The sequence below is a fragment of the Notothenia coriiceps genome, unplaced genomic scaffold (genome assembly GCF_000735185.1).
Source record: "Notothenia coriiceps isolate Sejong01 unplaced genomic scaffold, NC01 NC01_scaffold00000339, whole genome shotgun sequence".
Lineage (NCBI taxonomy): Eukaryota > Metazoa > Chordata > Actinopteri > Perciformes > Nototheniidae > Notothenia > Notothenia coriiceps.
Window position 1 is genome coordinate 2,199,668 of NW_011333040.1, and position 20,520 is coordinate 2,220,187.

Genomic DNA, 20,520 nt, shown 5'->3' on the forward strand with positions numbered 1-20,520 from the left:
ATTTTGGTTTCATCTGACCATATGACATTCTCCCAATCCTCTTCTGGATCATCTAAATGCTCTCTAGCAAACTTCCGGCCCATCTACACTACAGGCATCAAAAAATCTTGAAGCTGGGCGTGTCTGAAGCTTGGCAATTTTTTGCGAGCAACGCGACCAACAACCAATCACATGAATCTCCCGCCCCCGACATACAAAGCAATAGCAATGTTAAAACGAAGTAAACTGGATATAAACTTTCTCTGCCACCTCCCTCCATGCCTGGTTCCTCCGGTTTGTATCCCGGTAAATAGTTCTGGTCGTAAAGAACCGGGTGATTTGCTACCGTAATATCTCGTTTGGAATATGAGGAAATGAACAGCGGTCTGGCTCTCCCAGCTTGCACGCGGTTTGATTGGCTGCGCTTGCACTGGCGGGATTTGCATAAACGGGATTTGATTGGCTGATGCCAAGCATCGAGCCTCAAAAGTTGAACATTGTTCAACTTTTGATGCCGATAGATGCTCGTGATGCTTGCAAAGCCATGCCATGCTCCCCACAATGCAGTTGGGCGAAGATTAAAAATCTTCTACGTCACCCCATTCAAGTGAATGGGCGAAGCGTTGAAAGCATTTTTCGATGCCTGTAGTGTAGACGGGCCGTTAATGTCTCTCCTGCTCTGATGGTTGTCTGCTCTGAGGGCGCCACATCCACCTCTCTTTTCATACACACACTTGCCAAGCACAGAGCTGTTCTCCAAAGGCGCTTTGCTAGTCTTACATGAGGATAGCCAGGACTTCCTGTAATTGGACGGAAAGTACAAACCATCCAAAAGATGGAACCATGGTTACTCTTTTTGTTTGACTATGGTCCTGGGAGGTTTTACACCTGTAGTTTTGGTTTGGATCAAATCGAAAGGGCTGAAAGTGAGGTAGGCGAGGCAGTGTGAAAAAAAAAGTGTGAAAAATCCGAGTGAGGATGAATTCTTAGCATAAAAACTATTTTGATTCTGCTATTTCTTTCCTCCAGGGATCCCAACCTACCAGTTCCTCAGGACACCACGTTCATCCACACCAAGCCCAACCGCTTCGAAGAAGTCATCTGGACCAAGTTCAGCTCCAAAGATAAGCAGTACTTACATATCGGCCTGAAGCCTCGCGTCAGAGACAACTACCGGGCCAACAAGGTGGCCTTCTGGCTGGAGCTGGTGCCCCATCTGCACAGCCTCCACAAGGAGGTCATCGGCCCCATCACAACCCGCCTGCCGCCCGGAGGCAACAAAGGCTGGAAGGGCCCCAAAAGCCCCGGTACCGGCACCAAGCACCCCTCAACCGGCATCTCCACCTACCCGCCCGACCCTGAGCCCGACGGCTCGGAGAGACCCCGCTTCTCCCCCTTCCCCGACGAGACGAGGGACTACTCCACGGAGCTGAGCGTGACGGTGGCTGTGGGCGCCTCGCTCCTCTTCCTCAACGTGCTGGCCTTCGCCGCGCTCTACTACAAACGGGATAAGCGCCACGAACTCATGCAGAGACGCCACCGCCGACTGTCCCCGCAGCGCGTCACCACCATGGGCATGGGCATGGGCGTCGGCATGGGAGTGGTCGGGGCCCCACCGCACAACGACCTGGCGCTGAGTCAGGAGGAGGAGCTGATGTCGCTGCAGATGAAGCAGCAGAGGGTGGAGCTGGAGCACGGCACGCCCCTCCCGTCCCGCGGCATCCACGGCGACCTGGAACCCCTGCGGCCCCCCGTGTGCCCCCCCGACTACACGCTGGCCCTGCGGCGGGCCCCGGAGGACGTGCCACTGATGACAGCCAACACCCTCACCATGATCCCCAGCACCATCAGCAGCATGCAGCCCCTCCACCCCTTCAACACTTACCCTCCTGTGCCGGCCCCCTCCACCACACCCGTCCCCAGCCACAGCAACAATGCCCTGCCACACCAACACTCCACCACCCGTGTATAGGACCAGGCACAACCTCTGCTACCCCACTCTGGGCGTACAGAGTCACACCACACAAACTGCTCCATACAATCTCCACCCTCACCATTCTCCTTGTCTTTGTCTTTTCTCATTAAGCCCTCAAATAAAGCTGCAGTTTGTAAGATTTTAAGCAGCGAAATACCTCTAAAATGTTATCATAAATCAAAGGTGGGGGGTTGATGAAACACACTCCTCTGCCAGACGCCTGTCATCGTATGTACACACTGCTTCCTCGTGTTGAAGCTCCTTCAGTATCTCGTGCTTAGGTGAGCCACAGCTTTAAGCTCTCCTTCTCTCTAAGAGGTATTGAGCTCGTGAATCAGACATCTTACGTGTAGCTCTGTTGTTTTTTGCGCATGTGTTGTTGTGTCAGTGCAAAACTATGTTTGACATAGAACGCTCACTTCCGTTCATTTAGCGAAAAGATAATACAGTAGCATGCAGCAGTGAGCAAGGCAGCATATGCCCAACAAGCTGTCTGTCATAAAGCGGTGATTTCTTGAAACTTACAAATTGCAGCTTTAAAGGCCCAATCTGGAAGTGGAATTTGGCACCCTGTGTTGAGCACTATGTCCCAACAGCTGTCTCTTTGTTCTGATTTTGGAGACTTTTGTTAAAATTGTATTTGCAGCGCTGGGAGTAAAAGGATGAACTCTTTGACATTTTAAGCATGAGTTTTTCCTTGATTTATAAACCCTTCTGTTATCAAATGTATCTACCTGTTTTCAGTTAGAATGCGGCCACATTGCCGTCAGAAATATTGTTTTATTTTGATAATCTGTATACTCTCAAATGCTGCTTTCAGAACATTTCCAGATTGGGGCTTCAACTGTTGGGCGGTACAGGAAATAACTGAATCACACTCAGTCTGTGGGACGCAACCTGGAATCCAGGCTGCCCATTAGAACTCGCTGCATCTCCGCCACACAGGCTCTAATCATGTCCATTACTTTATTTGTTTCTCTCTCATTATCTCTCTGTCTGTATCTCCATCTCAGCCCATTAAACCACTTCTCTGTTTTCAGCTGGCTCACACTATTCCTCTCTCTGCATCTGCCCTCGTAGCTCTTTTTATTAATCCATCCACATAATCCATTTCCACGTCCACTTCTCTCCTCGTTCCTCGCAATCACTTCTAGACTCTGTTTTCCTTTTGGAGTCTTTTATACAAAAACACAAATGTAAATGATGTATTATTAATAAATTGTAAGGATATGAATGAAAAAAAAAGATATTCTGATATCTCGTTTTTACCAGCATTCTTGGTGCCAAGTACTGTGATAAAGTTCCTCTTTCACTGGCGTCCAGTGGAGCGCCTGGAGTGGTCCATCCTGACTGTATCTTACAAAAGGAATTACCATCATAAAAAGTGCCAACCCCTTCATGTTTCTGTTTGATCCACACACTTTTTTTATTATTATTATTATTATTACACTCAATGTTGCACTGTGGCTGGTCCCTTCTTCTTTAAAGGGAAATCAGATTCAATATATCCTTGTTTGAAAAAAAAAAAAGTATATAAAGTTTTATTAACTACTTTGCTGTCTGGGATATTTGCATGATGTTTTTTCTTTTCTAAGGAGTGTGGACAGAGACATTTGTTTGCCATTTGAATGATTTGCCTCGTTTTTCATTGAGTTTTTTATTTTGTTTTAATCATTTACATTTTCTATTTTAATATCAGCTGCACTTTGTGGTACTTCAAAAGGGTATTAAAGTATTAAGAGATGAATATTGTGTAAAACTATAATTATATGATATGATTATAACAAAGAGAGTAAATATTTCCTCTTTATTTTTGTCATGTCCTGACACTGAGACTGTGCTGCAAAACTACCAGAAAGACTGATGAAAGCCTTTTCCGCTCCTCCCTCTTTTGCTCTGTTTCTCTTTATCTTTTGCAACTGTCAACTTCGCAGTCACTGTCTCTCAATCTCACCTGAAGATAGCACTTTTTAAGTTACAAAAAAAACAAAACTCTGTTACATGAATAGTCTAAATAAGGTTTTTGTCTGTGACTGACATTAACCAAATTCTTCAAAGACTGCCTGACAGTTATCTTTTCGTCTTTTGTTGTTTCATGATTCTCCCTTCTGTGGGGTGGGAGATATATTTATGACGGTCCAAAGGAGAGAAAGCCTCGTACGCGCGTTTCACATCTTTTTGCACAACGAGAGACAGGTCGCACTCTGGACAATTCTGAGGGAAAAAAATCCCAGTGACATTAGGACAACACTGGACAAATGCCGGCAGTGATCAATGATATGATCTGTCGATGCACTGAGGATGTGTTCTAAAAAACCTGATTTAAATCTTTATTGACAGACATTACTCATACACCATAAATCACGAAAGCAAGGCGAGCGGGATGAATTCCCCCCCGCTCCTTGTTCTGTATCCGGTCTGCTCAGGTCAACAACACTCTGGAGCCAGACTGCCATCCCTCACACTGGACTGGAGCGAGCTGCGAGGACAAAAAGAACAAAAACCAACACATGAAACAAAACTGTACATTTTTTAAGTGTAAGAGAACAAACTGGAATTTGTAAATATTATGTTTGTCGTTTGGTTTGAGTGATTGGCCGGATCTTTTCTTTGTGACAACAGGTGCAAGTTTAGGTGACTAACTTACATGATTTTAGCACTCATGCGTATGTTTTATTCTCCTTTCTTTCCTAGATCTCAAGGGCCAATTCCAATAGTTTATGGGCACAGGAATCTGTTAACATATGTTAATAATGAAAAAAATAAATCACAGCATGGTTGAGGATAACAAATACTCAAAAAAAGGAATGCTTACAGCTCAGGTTAGCCTAGATGTTGTGGTGATAAAAATGCTCTTACTGGATAATATGCCTGTCTAAAGCATATCACACACATGGCACTATCCCATCAATCATGGAGGCAGCGTTTGAGTCCTTTCATTGGTTGAAAAGCCAAAGAACAGCTGCAGGGAATCGACACAAGACGGGAAAATTGGGATGTTTTGAGGAATGAAATGTGAAAATGGGCGCACGTTTTCATATGTGCTCAAAACAAACTACAAATCGAGAATTTTACTTGTGATGCTGTTGGATTTAATTGTTAATGTCTCACATTGTCTTGAGCATTGTCATAATTGGGAGGTTTTGGAATCCTTTGTACTCTTTTGGTCTTATTTCTGACTCTAATCATGGTGGTTGTTTTTGCTACCTTTTGCAAGTTTCTCTGCACATTCTGTTTATGGGATTATTGAACCTTTTTGATGTTAGTCCAAAAACAGCGTTATAAAAACAGCATTTCCTTTTCTAAACAAGCGTTTGGACAGCCAACAGATAACGGAAGCACACTCACTAAGTTTACATGTTTACACTACAGTTTTGATGTTGGCTTAAGGTAAGGAAAAATATATATATATTAAAAAAAAAAAACATTTCAAAGATCCAAATATCTTCTTATTACATTTATTGCTGAAATGGTAAAGTGAAGGCTTGCACCTGTTTGTCTGTTTCATTTAGTCCAATTCAGTAACCTGCTTGAGCTCAAGATACTGTGAGAGAGCATAATGACCCGAAGGAGTTGAACAAATTAAAGTTAATATTTCTATTTCAAATAGAGGCTATTACACACTGTATGTTGTGTATCTGAACTGGAAAACATTAAAAGACATTCTTAAACAAATGCTTTCAACCGTTTGTGTCACAATGTGAGCGATGCAAAATGAAAACTGTATTTTAAAGCCATGTCGGTGGAAGTACCCCACTATACTGTTGCGCTTTTTGTTGGTTGGATGGTTGGTTGGTTGGTTGGTTGGTTGGTTGGTTGGTTGGTTGGATGGTTGGATGGTTGGTTGGTTGGTTGGTTGGTTGGTTGGTTGGTTGGTTGGTTGGTTGGTTGGTTGGTTGGGTATGTGGTTGGTTGGTTGGTTGGTTGGATGGATGGATGGATGGATGGATAGTTGGGTGGTTGGTTTGTGGGTGGGTGGTTGCTCACATTACTTTATTCAATAAGACTTCAAAATAGTGATTGAGGACACAAACTTATTAAGGAAAATGTTTACTGAGGTAATAAACCAAGTGAGAAGTGGGGTCCTCTTTTCATAAACTTCTATACAATGGTTATTCATTTTACTACCAGTGGAGTTGCAAATGCACTTTTATCTTGGTTATAACAATTGAAGTAATCCCCCTATAATATAATTTATTTTATGTGAAATCAATTTGTCAATGTGAGAAATGTCAGATTATAAGAATGTCTATAATGTTATTACGTAATACGTTTGTATGTTGTGAACATATCTTGTTATAACATGAAAAACATTTAGTTACTAACATGCTTTTCTTGTTATAATGTAATACTAATCTCATCTGTGTTTCTTTTTCTAGTGTGGCAGGATTGATCTTGGTTTTTATTGTTTTAAGAGAGAAGATGGCCGCCTAGACGGAGAGAAAGAGGAACCATGGTGTTTGATTGATGTGGGTAAGATTTTAAATCGTCATAAACTGTTTATTTTTTCAGTTTGAAATGTTTTTGCTTACAGCTGTTATTCTAATGTATCCTCAAAATGTCCACAATCCCGTAATTCCATTGTACATAACCAAATATACGGAGTTTTGACTCTCATTCTGTGAGGTTTTAAAGTTATCCAGAGATTTGAATTCCAAAGCTAAAAATAACAGCACCAGTTTTATGAAGGGAACTGACCTCTGGTGTTTATTTATTCAGCTTGTGTACACAATAAATCAATATTATAGCAACATACAGGAACTGACTGATGCACTGGGGCTTTTGGATGAAGAATCTGTGCTATTGCATGGATTTCCATTCGTTTAAGCCCCGATGTGGAAACAATTAAAACTTTTTTTGGCCACAGATACATTTAGTTCTGTGTTATTGCTGGGGAAAAAGCTCCACATTGCTCTTTTTACCTCTCAAATGTCACTCTAGTCAGTTGATATTTTCTTCCCAAATGAAGTATTCAGCATTATAATTATCACAGGTAGGCAACGGATAATTACCTTGGAAAAACAATAAAGATACATCCCTTTAATAAGCAAGGTGGTGCAAGTTGTTTTTAATTAATTTAGAAGAATTCATTACAGAAGAGAAAGAAAAAATGAAATATGGTCTTGCACCAGTTAATAATGCAACTTTCTGCAGTTTTTAATAGTTTTTCCTATCTTATTCATTTATTTTGGTTTAAAGTATCTGCCCTGAAATATTGCTGTAATAACAAACAAGTTATTAGCCTTTGCACTGTCTAATAACTCTTATGGTTGACGTGCACTCTATCTATCAACATTATTTGTGTTATAACAGCAGAATCATCATATACAGATTGCATAATTGTTTGGATGACTGATAGTATTTCTCTTTTGCGCTCAACCTGATTACCTTTACAGACAATAATACTCAGCTGTTTTTTCTGGGAGAAGTGATCTGAGGAAATTATTTTCCTTTGTCACTAGATGGCAGTGAAGGCCATAATATGTAAGAAAGGTCTGCTGCATCAGAAAATGACTGCTTCCGACTGAAAAAAAACAGAAAGCATCTTCCTCTTTAGAATTTCAAAAATAAATGTAATTTTCAGCATCCCATAAAACCATACCACAAACCAAAAATATGAAAAGTCTCCATGACATAATATTCACAGAGGTTATCTTTGACCAATTTAATGTTTTAATATATTATCCTCACTCTTTCGTTTCTAAAAATAGCATTAAGGTGGTACATTTTTAACAGTTCCTAAATCCTGTTGGTTTTCTAAAACTTCAGTAACCCTGCAACAAGTTATACAACTGACCATGGAATATTTTATATGATATTCAAAATACTTTTACAAGTGGATCAACTCAATGACTAAACGCACTAAAACCCATCAGATAGCCATAGATCCAATCCAATTTTCATAACTGACTAAACATTCAAACTCACATTCTCAGGAGGATAAGGAGCTTTTTCTAAGCTTACCACTAACATTTGACAAGAATGAAAAGTAATGACACAATCACAAATCGCGTGAATGAACTATACTTTATTAAAGGAGCCAATTTGAATAGCTTTCCACACATTTTATTCCCTCTCCCAACAAAGCAGCTCTCCTGTAACATGTGTTGCTTTACGATTTGTTGGTCAAATAACAGATGATGAAAGGAAACAGTTATTCAAAAACGTTTTTCCCCGAAGAATAACTAAGCTGCAAGAGGAATTTTGAATTAACTTTACTGTGAACTATGACAATTTTCTCCACACTGAAAAAACTGAAATGTTGACTTTATTGAAATTAATTATGTCAACAGATTACACATAACTGTATTAGGTTAGTTGAAAGCAATAATATTAAGTTGAATTTATTTAGTATTAAAACTTAATATTATTGCTTTCAACTAACCTAAAACATTTATTTGAAATTTGTTGACACAATACATTTAATTAAAGTCAGAGTTTCTGTTTTTTCTGTGTAATTTATCCAACCCAACCCATAGAGCTTTTAAATAGTGTGTTGCAGGTACAGAGGGAGGGGTGAAGGGGAGATGCAGTTGTCATAGAAGATCTGGAGGTTCTGGTCAACATCCAAATTACTTTTCAGGAAGATCTCAAGTTCCATGAGCGGCATCTCGTGGACGCTGTTTCCTTCTTTGGCATTCTTGGCCAGGACCGCGTAGGTAGGGAAGCGAATGCGGACATCACTCGGGGAGTTGCGGTCATAGTCTGGGCAGCAGTAGGCGGACCACACATCTTCGGGGATGGCCACCCGGTCCTGGTTGTTCCTGCGGATCATGTTGCCCCTGGTGGTTACTCCGGTCACGATGTAGGCCACGCCGCGGCAGAAGTTGTTGAGGCGGAGTCTGATCCGCTCCTCGTACTGGCGCCATGGCCCGATGTTGAACTCGCGGATCTGCGGGACCACGTTGGTCAGAGTGTAGGTGGCGGCCCGGTCGTGTGGCGTGGATTGGTGCTGGTCCGGGTTCAGGTGACCCCTCTCATACAGGACCACGTCAGAGTAGTCGTCCAGGACGGCCTGGCTGTCCTCGAACTTCATGTGCAGGTAGCCGGTGGGGAAGGGCTGCATGTTTCCATTCCCGTCAGTTTCTGCCAGCTGTGGAGACACACATGATGGGAATGAGAGCCTACACTCAAATAGAACAAGTTAATTCCACATCACATTTTTAAGTTGGAACAACTTTACAAAATGAAGTAAATACAGAAACATTTTAGGTGAACTTAACCCATTCTGAACAACTTGTGAGAGCCTTGTTTTGCACAAAATGTCTAACATTAGGCCCTTTTTTTGCTGTAGAGGAAGACTATAAAGGTTTCTATTATGGCCGACAGGTGATTTTACGTAAACCTGGACTGATACCGATATTAAATTGTATGAGGAAATGAACTTAGATTTTTAAAAGTCAGATCAATTTAACACATTTTACAGTGTGCAAAGCCATTATTGTTTATTCCCAATGAAAGCTTCACTTCAGTCAAAATAGTAAAACCAGAGTATAGAAATACGTTTGTTACCTACATTCAAAATCCTTTTTTTTTTTTTTTTTTTAAACAAATACAAAGGTATTACCATTCAAATATACTTGAAGTAAAAAGTCTACTTAGTTTGCACAACAGCCCATTTCAGAATAGTATTTATAATTTTATTGACTTACAATTATTGATGAAATAATTTGTTTGTCACTTTAATGTAGCAGCTGGTAAAGGATAATTTATACTGCAGGGTCGCTTGGATCAATAAATGATATATTATTTGTTGATTATATTGTGCATGCCTACAATTAAACTGAATCCAATTCATAATATTTTAAAAATTAAGTTGCAACTATAGGTCATCAACACTCACTTCACACATAAAAGACAAATATAATTTGTACTACTATATTAAAACCAACACTTGTAATTATAACTACGTTAATTTTCATAATATTCCACATTTTTCTTGAAAGTACATCTTTATTCTTGTAATAGTAAACATAATTCTCATATTATCACAACTGATTTGTCTTTATTTACTATGCCTGCACTTTGACTAAACTTAAACTATTACTCAAAGACTAGTCTCCCACCTGTGGCTCAAACATCCATGGGTAGTCCACACGCCTGTCTCCCTCTGTTTTCTTGAATGTATAAGCTGAGTAAACGGGAATCCTCTTCTGGGGGTCGTACAGGGTCACATAGCGAGGTCTGTCGGCGTAACGTTGGCAGATCCTCTTCAGGTTGTTGTCGGTGAAGCCCCTCGGTGGAGTCCCCATGTACAGGGAGTCCTTACATCTCTCAATGTGATTAAAATCTAGAACAACTGTTGCAGAAAGTAGAGGCAAAAAACAGCCTAGCAAAAATAGAATTGTCATGGTCAAAAACGTCTCCTCAGTCAGTCCGACTGGCAAGCAATGACAGAAAGGGTTTGCAGTTACGATTATTACAGTCCAGATATGCAAAGTAGAGTTTGACAAAAGACAGGTCTCCTTTCATTTGTGGGCGTGGATGGGCTTTATCACACAATTCCAAAGAAGTTTGTTCCTATGACTATTTTTCGAAAGCGTATGTTCTTTAAGGATGTATTTCTCATTTTGAAGTAAAGCTACTGTAACAAACCTACTGATGTTTATTTGACAAGTTTGTCTCTGTGAGTTCTTAATGACATTATGGTTTGCTCTTTGGGATAGAAGCTATTATATTTTATAAATGGTGCAATCCATGGTGAAGGTGACAAAATACAGGATTATCAACTACTTGCGGTCATGTCACATATTTACAAAGTCAGTATTTCACAAATTCACCTTAGTACCTCGAGAAATTAAAAACAAACATAGCTATTCTGAACAACTTGTGAAGGCCTTGTTTCACGTGTGGTCCGCTTACTGCTGCCCAAAATGTATATATTTTGGCCCTTTTATTTTTGCTGTAGAGGAAGACTATAGGGGTTTCCATTACAGAATATATATAAGTATGTGAGTGTATTAGTCAGTTTAAACTGATGTTGAAAAATGGTTGAAAAAGAGACAATCAAGTTGTCATCAAGGTCTGAATATGTTGGGTTGTCCGGTGCATTTATGAAGATTTTGGGGAATTTGTTATACGTCCATAATACACATTTCCACAGACAACAGATGGAAATCCTCATTGAGCCTCTAGGATCGGGTGGAAGAAGTACTCAGATCTTTGCTTGAGTATAAAAGTATACACCACAGTGTAGAAATACAAGTAAACGCCCTGCATTAAACATTTTACTTAAGTAAAATAACCAAATGATTAGCTGCATCAAATACTTCAGTACTAAATCTAAAAGTATCCATTATCAAAATATCCATTTTCAGTATAATATATATTATATCTCTGGTTTATATATAGTGATGCATTAATGTGTCCATCATTTAAATGTTTGCAGGACACAAAATTAGTAACTTGTTATACGGTCAGGTATCCCCATCCATAAAATTACATAATAATGCATTAATTACTTTTTCTATTATTAACATGTACCTGCAAAAATAACTAATAATTAATGTTGTCAGATAATGGAGTAAAAGGTAGAATATTTTCTGCCAAAATCTAGTAGAGTGCAAGTATAAAGTAGCATAAAATGGAAACACTCAAGTAAAGTATGTGTACCTCAAAATGTACAATATAGTACTTGAGTAAATGCAATAAGTTACTTTCCACTACTGCTTATAGTCAATGTGGTGCAATGCATGTATTGTACACTCATTGTTTAAATAGATACATCTTATTCTAGCTATAACTGCAGTGCACTCTTAAAGAGTGATGAGGTGAAACACAGGACATAGATGTTTTACATTCAGACTCATGCTATCAGCGTAATATAAAATGCAAAAGTGTCTAATCTGTCTCAGTCAGGAACAAAAGGCCTAGAGTGGCCAGTGCTCTTCAGAGGTACTATGCTTTTAATCGTGAATAGTAGAGATAATGCATGAATGCAAAACTACGACAAAGTGACCAGTTCAAAAGCAAGACTGATACATAAACCAGTTGTGAAGAAACTGATGAATGTGAAGAAGCAGAATAAGAAATACCCCCAACACTCTTGGACACACATTATGCAGATTCTTTATTTGTGCTCTTTTTATGATCAAACACATTTACTACCACTATTGGATGATTGTCAGTGCAATGCTGCATTGACTATCCCCTCACAGAAGAGTCACTGATTGCTCTTCTCATTGACCATGTGTTGTGTCAGTGTTATGGATCTCATTACACACGTTCTGAAGAGGAATATTGTTTTGCGTTTCTATGTGTGTATTTTCTGTTTCTTCTTTGAGTCTGAGTTGTATATGTCACTTTGTAATAGTCTCTTTCTTTTTGTAGACTTTTTGTAGTTGTTTTTTCCTCTTCCTGGTCATTTGTGTGTCTCTTTGTAGTCATGTTGAGTCTTTTTGTAGTTGCTTTGTGTCTCTGCAGTTCCTTTTAGTATCTTTGCGATCATGTTGTGTCTCTTTATGGTGCTTTGTGCTCTTTTGGAGTATGGTTGGCATGTGACTCTTTGATTAACATGTTGTGTGACGTCTAGCAGAGGACCCTGACACTGGTAGGTGTGTTCAGTATTCTATCCATGTTGGGGCACTTTGGGGGGTATGTGGAAAGATTTGTGAGTAGCAAGTATTATTGAATAACTATACATCCTTGAGTGTATAAAGATTATAGTTAGCAAGCAAGCTTAAAAGTAATGCTACAATACTATAATAGTTTTTAGCAATTGATTAACTCAAAGTGGCAATATTCACTTTTATATCAATAGTAATATTTAACATCACGTTTTCAATTCAGTTGAAATTATCTTGAACAATGGTGTTGATTAAGGAGTGAGATAATGTTACAGTTCTGTGGAGGAGGTGTCCGTCAAAAAAGATAGGGAACCAGAGGCCTTTTCGTCTATGGTGTAAAGGAGTTGAAATGTGCTGTATATCAATGGCTGGTGTGTCTGCTGCTGTGCTACGCTGCCTCTTCTCATGCAGTCTTATGCAAATGGTAAGTGATAGTCAGATAAGCTGGAGCAACAATCCCTCACTGCCCTAATAAGTCAATTTGAGTGACCGACTGTGGTTATTCATCGAGGGACCAGCTTGCCTCTCTGATCTAATCCTGAGTTATGACAATCATAACTTATGTAGCTGGGGCTGATGATGCAGTTATGTGAACAGACATTTTTCTGCTGTCAGCATTTTTACCAATTAAAATGATATATTCTGACCAAGTACAGAACCAGCTCAGCTGCCCTCTGCTGTTTCATCTTCAGTGGAAGAAGCAGAAAATGTTACTGCTGTCAAGTCTAATGTTATAGCACTTTGGTACAAAATGCAATTACTGGTGGTCAAGTTGTCTTTAGATGGTCAAAATGAATGTGAGCTTTCAGGGCAGCACGAAAAAAATCATCTGGTCTGTTTCTTTATGGCACACAATTTAAATAAACCCCTCAAGGTTCTGTGTATCAGGCATCTGAATTGATAAAAACTCAACAGACAAGTATGAATGTACCAGGTTGTTGAGAGATTTAATGACAAATTCAAGAAATGATTTGTTATAATTTAACAATTTTAGTAATGGGAGACTCACACGTGACATTAATTTCAAACTATATAATAAATGCAGCAATATTATTAAATGTAATACATAGTCCTAATTTACAAAAATGTTGCCTATTATTTTTAGCACACACTGTAGGCCTACATTTAAATGTCCCATGCAGCTCTGTTCCAAAGCTAGTACATCATTGTGCAGTAATATATATTGCACACTAGGTGGCCGTCTAGGCTTGTTTTGAGCCTGTTCCCTTTACCTGCACCATGATGATCAGCTCTTACAAGCTAGGGTAAAATGCCTATAAACATTACAGATTCAAACGTTAAAAAAATCTAAAAAGTGTGAGGTAGACTTTTATTATAAAATGTAGCCAAATGTTAAACAATATTGTATTTTAAAAAGTGTTTTATAGGTAAATTCAATTATTTAGTTTTAAAAATTGTTATACAGTTTTATGTTTCACTTGGGGCTACTCAAAATGAATCTTTTGAATTAATTGCAATTCCAAAAAATCTTATTTTCCCATGATTTTCCTGAATGATTCCTGACTGATTCTCCTTCCTTAACCTTTTCCTCTTATTTTTCACATAGAATTTTGTGAAAGCGCTATCTTACCAAAATGTGACTTATTATCTAAACTAATGGTCAAATATCTTAACGCATTTGTTATTTGTTGTTCAATTACTGTGACATTAAACTGTCACTTTTAAACAGCATTCATGCTCCAGTTGAATAGAAGCACACATTAATAATAAAAAAAGATATACATATCTTAACATTATTGAATATATTGAAACAAAATATACAACTATACAATTATTTATATGCATATATGCAAAATTGCATAGGACTATTAACACATTAACAAATACAGCTTTACTTAAAGATGCATACATCGAAATAATCCACAACACAAACACACTAAAAAGAGAACAAAAAAACGGATAAACCCCGAGATTATTCAGTTGTTCATTTCTGAAGCGTGAGTGACATTGTTAAAAATGTTGCTGTATAATAACTGTATCAGCATGACAGTTTGGCTTTCTGAGGAACAGATCCTCATTGAGCCACCAGGGGGCTCTGTTTAGCAGATAATATATTCGCCTGTGAAGCTCTCCCCGCTCAAGTTCTGCACCAAAGCCTTCTCATTGGTCCAAATACTCACATGGGGTCATACATTGGCCAATAGAATTTGGGCTGTTCAGGAGCTGTTGCTAAGGCATTTGAGAGGCAAAAAAATGAAGAAAAAAAACCTGGCAGTGGGCTCAGGCTGGCTCCTTTCTTCCACCATTTCACCCTCACATTCGTCTGGCTCCTCATCCTCCGTCTCTACCTCTCAGTGCACATCTCTGCCTGCTTTTTCATTTGTCACTGATGGGTGGAATGAGGATATCGTAGCGAGAGTTTTTTGGGAGTAATCATGAGCGACAAAGTAGATCCTCCCTCATAAACCTGGAGCTGTATAGCCCCACCTCCCCCTGTATCCTGCCACTTGACATTTGAGCTCAGACAACACTCGCAGGCCGTCTGTCACCATTTGCCTCAGATTCGCCTCCCAATTCCTCCAGAAATATACATGGATATGCAGTTAGCTCCCCATGAGCCACATACATGGGATGTGCATCGTTCTTACCAATATGCCTACATGACGATTCTACTACCCTTTAATTAAGACCTAATGTATCCTATTTTTTTAGGATTCATGCAAATAGGTGTCAACCACTTGCAGTGATATTTTAGGGGGGGTTCATGTCTGTGGACTCCAGTAAAATGTATCACACAGCTGTGGAGAAATGTAAAATGCCTTCTTTACTGTACTGGCCATGTTCCAACTCATTCCCGACCCTCACATATACAGCAGGAGGAATATAAAAAATGAAAAGCCCCCCAAGCCTCTGTTTGCTACCACTTCCCTCCCCTAGATAGCTGCAAAATGTGAGAGTTTCTCTCCCCTCTCATTGGCTTGTGCCTTGTGATTGGCAGCTCTATAGGCCCGCCTCCTCGCTCTCCGTACATGGATCAGTCTGCTACAGAGCCGGAGCATCTGAGAGCGGAGTGGAAACAGGAAGAGGAGGAGGTGAGGTGGAAGAAAGAAGACAGAGGAGAGAGGAACGGGCCAGACAAGGTGGCGAGTAGTGCAAGGGAGGAATAGGGGAGCCAAGAGGGGCGTGTGGACCAAAGAGAGCGAAGACAAGAAAAACAGAGAGGTAAAAGAAGGGCTACAGTGGAGCTGCTTCGTGTGCTATTTGCTAATGGCTAAATGTAAATACACTTCATCTACGAGTGTGGAAGAAGCGCGAGCATGTGCTTCCATTTCATTTTATCCCGTGTGTGTCTACATGTTTGTCTATTATATGTGCCATCGTCCTGGCAGAACATACTGCAGTGTGTGTGTGCGTGCGTGCGTGCGCGTGCGTGTGTGAGCTTCATGCATGAATGTGCAGCACAGTCTGCAGACAGACACACACACACACACACACACACACACACACACACACACACACACACACACACACACACACACACACACACACACACACTCAAACACAGATACACAGATACAGTGCTCATGTGCAGACACAGAATGCAGGAGCAGAAATAAAAAATGTGAAATGAAGAATCTAGTGAAGGGAAACTGTTGCGGCTACACTCAATTAAACGTGTGTGTGTGTGTGTGTGTGTGTGTGTGTGTCTGTCTGCAGACTGTGCTGCACATTCATGCATGNGTAGTAGTGTAGTGTAGTAGTGTAGTGTGTAGTGTGTAGTGTGTGTGTGTGTGTGTGTGTGTGTGTGTGTGTGTGTGTGTGTGTGTGTGTGTGTGTGTGTGTGTGTGTGTGTGTGTGTGTGTGTGTGTGTGTGTGTGTGTGTGTTTGGAGCTACAGTGAGAGCAAGTGAGGATTAATCTCCCTTTTAGTCTTGTGTTTAAACTGTGTCACATCACTACTTGGCTCCAAAGAAAGTTCAGATTAGTCTGTAACGCATCTCACACAGAAAGCTTTATGTCGCTATTTTTCTTTGATTTAATAAAGAGCTCAAAATGTGAGACTGCCCCCTCTCATTTTGGTGTTTGTCGGCTAAGATTTATTAAGTCGCCAAGTCACTTTTATCATGCTTTTTAACTTATTTCAAAGAAACTTGTTAGCACATCTCTGGTGAAGTGGTGCTTTTGGATAAGTCTTTGTACAGGAACTCTGTTTTAAAGATTTCTCTATGAAATGAACTCATAGATTTGTTGACACAATTGTATGAGCGTTAGAGCTGCAACCATTAGTTGATCCCTCAATCAGACAGGAAATAATATGCAACTTTTTTGGTCATAGATGAGTCGTTAGTCATTTCCAGTGCATAATGGCAGTAATGTGTTTTTCAGTCTTTTTAAATATGGATATTTCTTGCATTTCTCTTTTTTGTAAAACATCAAAGTGAATATCTTTGAGTTTAGGACTGACAAAACAAAACATGTCAAGACGTAACCCTTCACTTTGACAAACCTTTATTGACTTTTTCACAATTTCAGACAAAAATATTTATTTAGAACATAAAGTTGCGGGTCTCTTTTTTTCGTGTTTTAAATACAATAAATAAATATTATTTTGGGTTACTTTCTACAGTATGACTAGTGCCACACGTATGCTTCCAGTTGACTTGATTGCCAGCTTTTGGCAAACACCTGAACATTTGATTCTCCTACTCCCCTCACAACCCAGCTGTTTGAACACAAAACACACACGTGCACCCGGTGCCTTCTTCAAACCTGTTAACCTCCCCCATTGTCTTTGTTAACAAAAAAACCCAAAAATGTACATTTTGCATCGCTTGCAAAAGACACCCCTCTTCCTTGCTCTTGACCTTGCCTTGGAACGTTCCAGCACCCCTCAGAGAGGGCTGTGCTTTATGGAGCATACACCGGGAGAAGCTGCTATTAAAGAGAGGGGGAGAAGGGGATAGAGCTGAGGGGAGTGTGGCTGCGGGGGTGTTATTTTTAGAAATGTGATTGATATTCGACTCATACTGTACACTCTCTCTCTCTGTGATTGTGGCACTTTTTCCAGCTCAAAACCAATAAATTCACACATGTGCATGCATCCAGGGAGGATTGTCCATCCAGCCTATCTGTCGCTTCCTCTTCATCTCTTCTCCTCTTGTTAGCCAGCCTGCGAGCCACCGGAGACAGACCTAGTCTGGTGCAGCCCATCTCTCCTTTTATGGTACAGGATCCTTACTACTGGCTCACAGACAGTCTCAGCAGGAGATGCACATCTGCAGTGATTCACTGCAGCTAGCAAGCAGCTCCAGAGAGTGTGCAAGAAAAGGACAGGCTGTTGGTTTGTCTAAATGCGGACGCAAATTGCAGCCTATTAGCAGATTGTCTCTTAACAATGACAGTTTTTTTTTATTCAACTGACAGCTGTGTATTGCTTGCAGACTTAATCCCCCCCCCCTCTATCTTGATGTCAAAAATCACACGCATACACCCCCCTGCTTGCTTGAGACCGTGCTCCCAGCTCTGGACTAAATGATATCATCGGTTGCCAGGGATACAAGGACACAGCATGCAGAGAAAAGGGAGGGTGAGGCATAGGCAGAGCCATACACATTGCATGAAAGAGAATGGAAAAGGCTGGGATATTGGGTATCTAGAGAGAAAAGGAGCCTTGTTGAAACAAGTAGTGAAGAATAAAGCGAAGGGCAGGGCGATGAAGAGGATAGTCAGGAGAAGAAGAAGGCCTGTCAGAGGTTACTAGCCCATCCATCCTCTCACTTCTCTCTTACATCTCATTTCGTCCTCTTCCTTTGTCTAGAGAGGGTCAGGTTTGCAACAGTGCGAGTGTGTGTGAAAGCATGTGTTGTAGGAAATGAGAGGCAAGGAAGAGAATGGTAGCATTACATTAGGGATTGAGGAAAGATAAATGCCTTGGTTTGAGACAATAAAACATTTCCTGTCTTCTACATCTGTGCTCCAACTGACTGTGGTGTTCCCTTACTCCCTCTGCTGTGCGTGTGTGTGTCTGTGTGTGTTTGCCAGCTCGCAGAGGATGACCGTGTCTATTTAAAGGGACTGCACGGGTCTGCTGTCTAGCTATTCCTGACGGACAGCGTCATCATATTGGGTCCAGATTCGGTCTCCTCCTTTCTCTCAGTGCTCATTGTAAGGTAAGATGTGCTGCTTGTGAACAGAAGCATCAACTGTTTGTGAGACATGAATATAGTAAGTCTACTCCTCTGTGGTGACAGAGTGGATGACCAGGGTTTCCTTGGTGACAAGAGGCAGAAAGCAGGCTGTGTGGTGCATATGACAGGTTTAAAGGGACAGTTCACCTAACATGCATATTTTCCTTTTACCTGTAGTGTAATTGGTCCTAAAGATGTCTCCCTACTTCGCAATATATTGGAGCTAGATGGCAATTGGCTTAAGGTGCTCAAAGCGGTGAAAAACAAGACCCGGTTATGGTTATTCAAGAAAATCCACAGTTAAGAGCAGTTTTTTGTAGGAACATTTTTCTTTCTGCCAAGTTACACCCATCTACCAGATCACCGAGCAAAGTTCAGCAACAAGCAAATTGTTGCTACATTGACACTGCTTTCAACAAAGTCTGTGAAGTATCATGAGTAACCGGGTCATGTTTTCTGCAAAGGGACATTGTTGTTACGTTTCTCAAATAAATATCTTTTGAAATGTTGGTCAAGTTGGTCTGTGGTATACAGTCCAACACAGCTTGAAAAATACCTCTGGAACTACTACACATTGAACAAAAACACGCTAAACTGCACTGTTTGCATTGCACATTCTTTTCTTGAACGTATCTCGCTGTGAAGCAGAGGGTTTACCCAACAGCAACTTAACCCCTTTTGCACATGACATCATTTGGCCAGGCTGGAGCAGAATTCCAGATGTCTCGAGTTAACCCTATGCAGATGGGTTTAATATTGGAAGCACAGCGCCATTGTTGTGCAGAGTCAAATTTAAGCTGCTGCTGAGTGATGGCTCCCCCTACAACCCTGTAGCTAGTGTGTCCTGTAGTGTGCAACAGGGAGGGTGTACAACAGATGGTTTATGTGCTGTCTTTGTAATGTTGCTCAAATACCAGCAGCAGGCTCGGGGATAAAGCGTGGTAAGGCGTTTTTTCTTGTCAAAAAAATGATTGCAATGCTTGTGTCTAAAAATGTTATAACACCACACAAGCAGTGAAACAGTTTACCATGTGTTAGCATGAACCAAGCAAACAGTGACAGCAACATGCACCCTTTTTTTATTCCACTATTCTTGCTCTTATGACAATATTCTAAGTTGATATGCTTTGTTTAAATTGCATATTCATTTTGGATACTAACAATTAGGCCTCATGACGATTTGTAGCATATTCTAATTAAGACACAGCAATAGAGAGGCGAAGTCCCTCCCCTTCCGGGGGAGCTCCATGGGACCTTAATTCGGAAAAATTATGTATTGAAGTCAATGGAGAGAGAAAGATTGTCTTTCGATCCCGTTTGAATTATGCCACAAATTACACATATGATGTTTGTCAATTTAAAAGATCATTTTGCAAGTCAAATAAATAAAAATGTGTCATAAAACTGTGAAGTAACACATTTGTTTGTGTGAAACGCTGAATGAACTACATCTCTGGTCTCGCACAACAACACACGTCACCAAGATGGCCGTCACTACTGTCTTGTCAAAAAAGGGATTGACTACCCTCACTATCACCACAAGGAAACACGTCCAGAAGAATGTCATGCAGAGCTGCCTGCCTGCCTGCCTGCCTGCCTTTGATTCTCTCTGAACTGCCTGATCTTTTTAATGTTTAATCAGGGCTGCCAACATTTGAGTTCAGCTTGGAGTGAGATTTTTTTTTGGTGAACCGAAAAAAGAAACGTTCATGTGTACAGTGTTACAATTGTATTGAACATGTACAAACTATAGGGTTTCCCATTAAGGTACCGGGCGCTACAGTGGAATACGCACATACAAAGACAGTCTACCCGTTACTCTTACAATGAAGATTTTTTAAATATTGAAGTTA

General features: G+C 40.4%; 2 protein-coding genes across 2 annotated transcripts in view; one reads left to right on the forward strand and one right to left on the reverse strand.

Moving 5' to 3' along the window:
- Window positions 1-8,371: 8,371 nt before the first annotated feature.
- On the reverse strand, window positions 8,372-10,310 carry LOC104942368 (endonuclease domain-containing 1 protein). Its single transcript, XM_010767585.1, has 2 exons — window positions 10,021-10,310; window positions 8,372-9,047 (listed from the first exon to the last, which is right to left on the reverse strand). The coding sequence occupies exons 1-2, from the start codon at window positions 10,303-10,305 to the stop codon at window positions 8,439-8,441; spliced, it is 894 nt and encodes a 297-aa protein (XP_010765887.1). The 5' UTR covers window positions 10,306-10,310; the 3' UTR covers window positions 8,372-8,438.
- A 5,193-nt stretch (window positions 10,311-15,503) lies between these two features.
- LOC104950037 (uncharacterized) overlaps window positions 15,504-20,520 on the forward strand; it is a 14,241-nt gene continuing 9,224 nt past the window's right edge. Inside the window, exons 1-2 of the mRNA XM_010776480.1 lie at window positions 15,504-15,702; window positions 18,522-18,649. The gene's annotated coding sequence lies outside the window, so the exon portion shown is untranslated. The remainder of the gene's footprint in view (window positions 15,703-18,521; window positions 18,650-20,520) is intronic.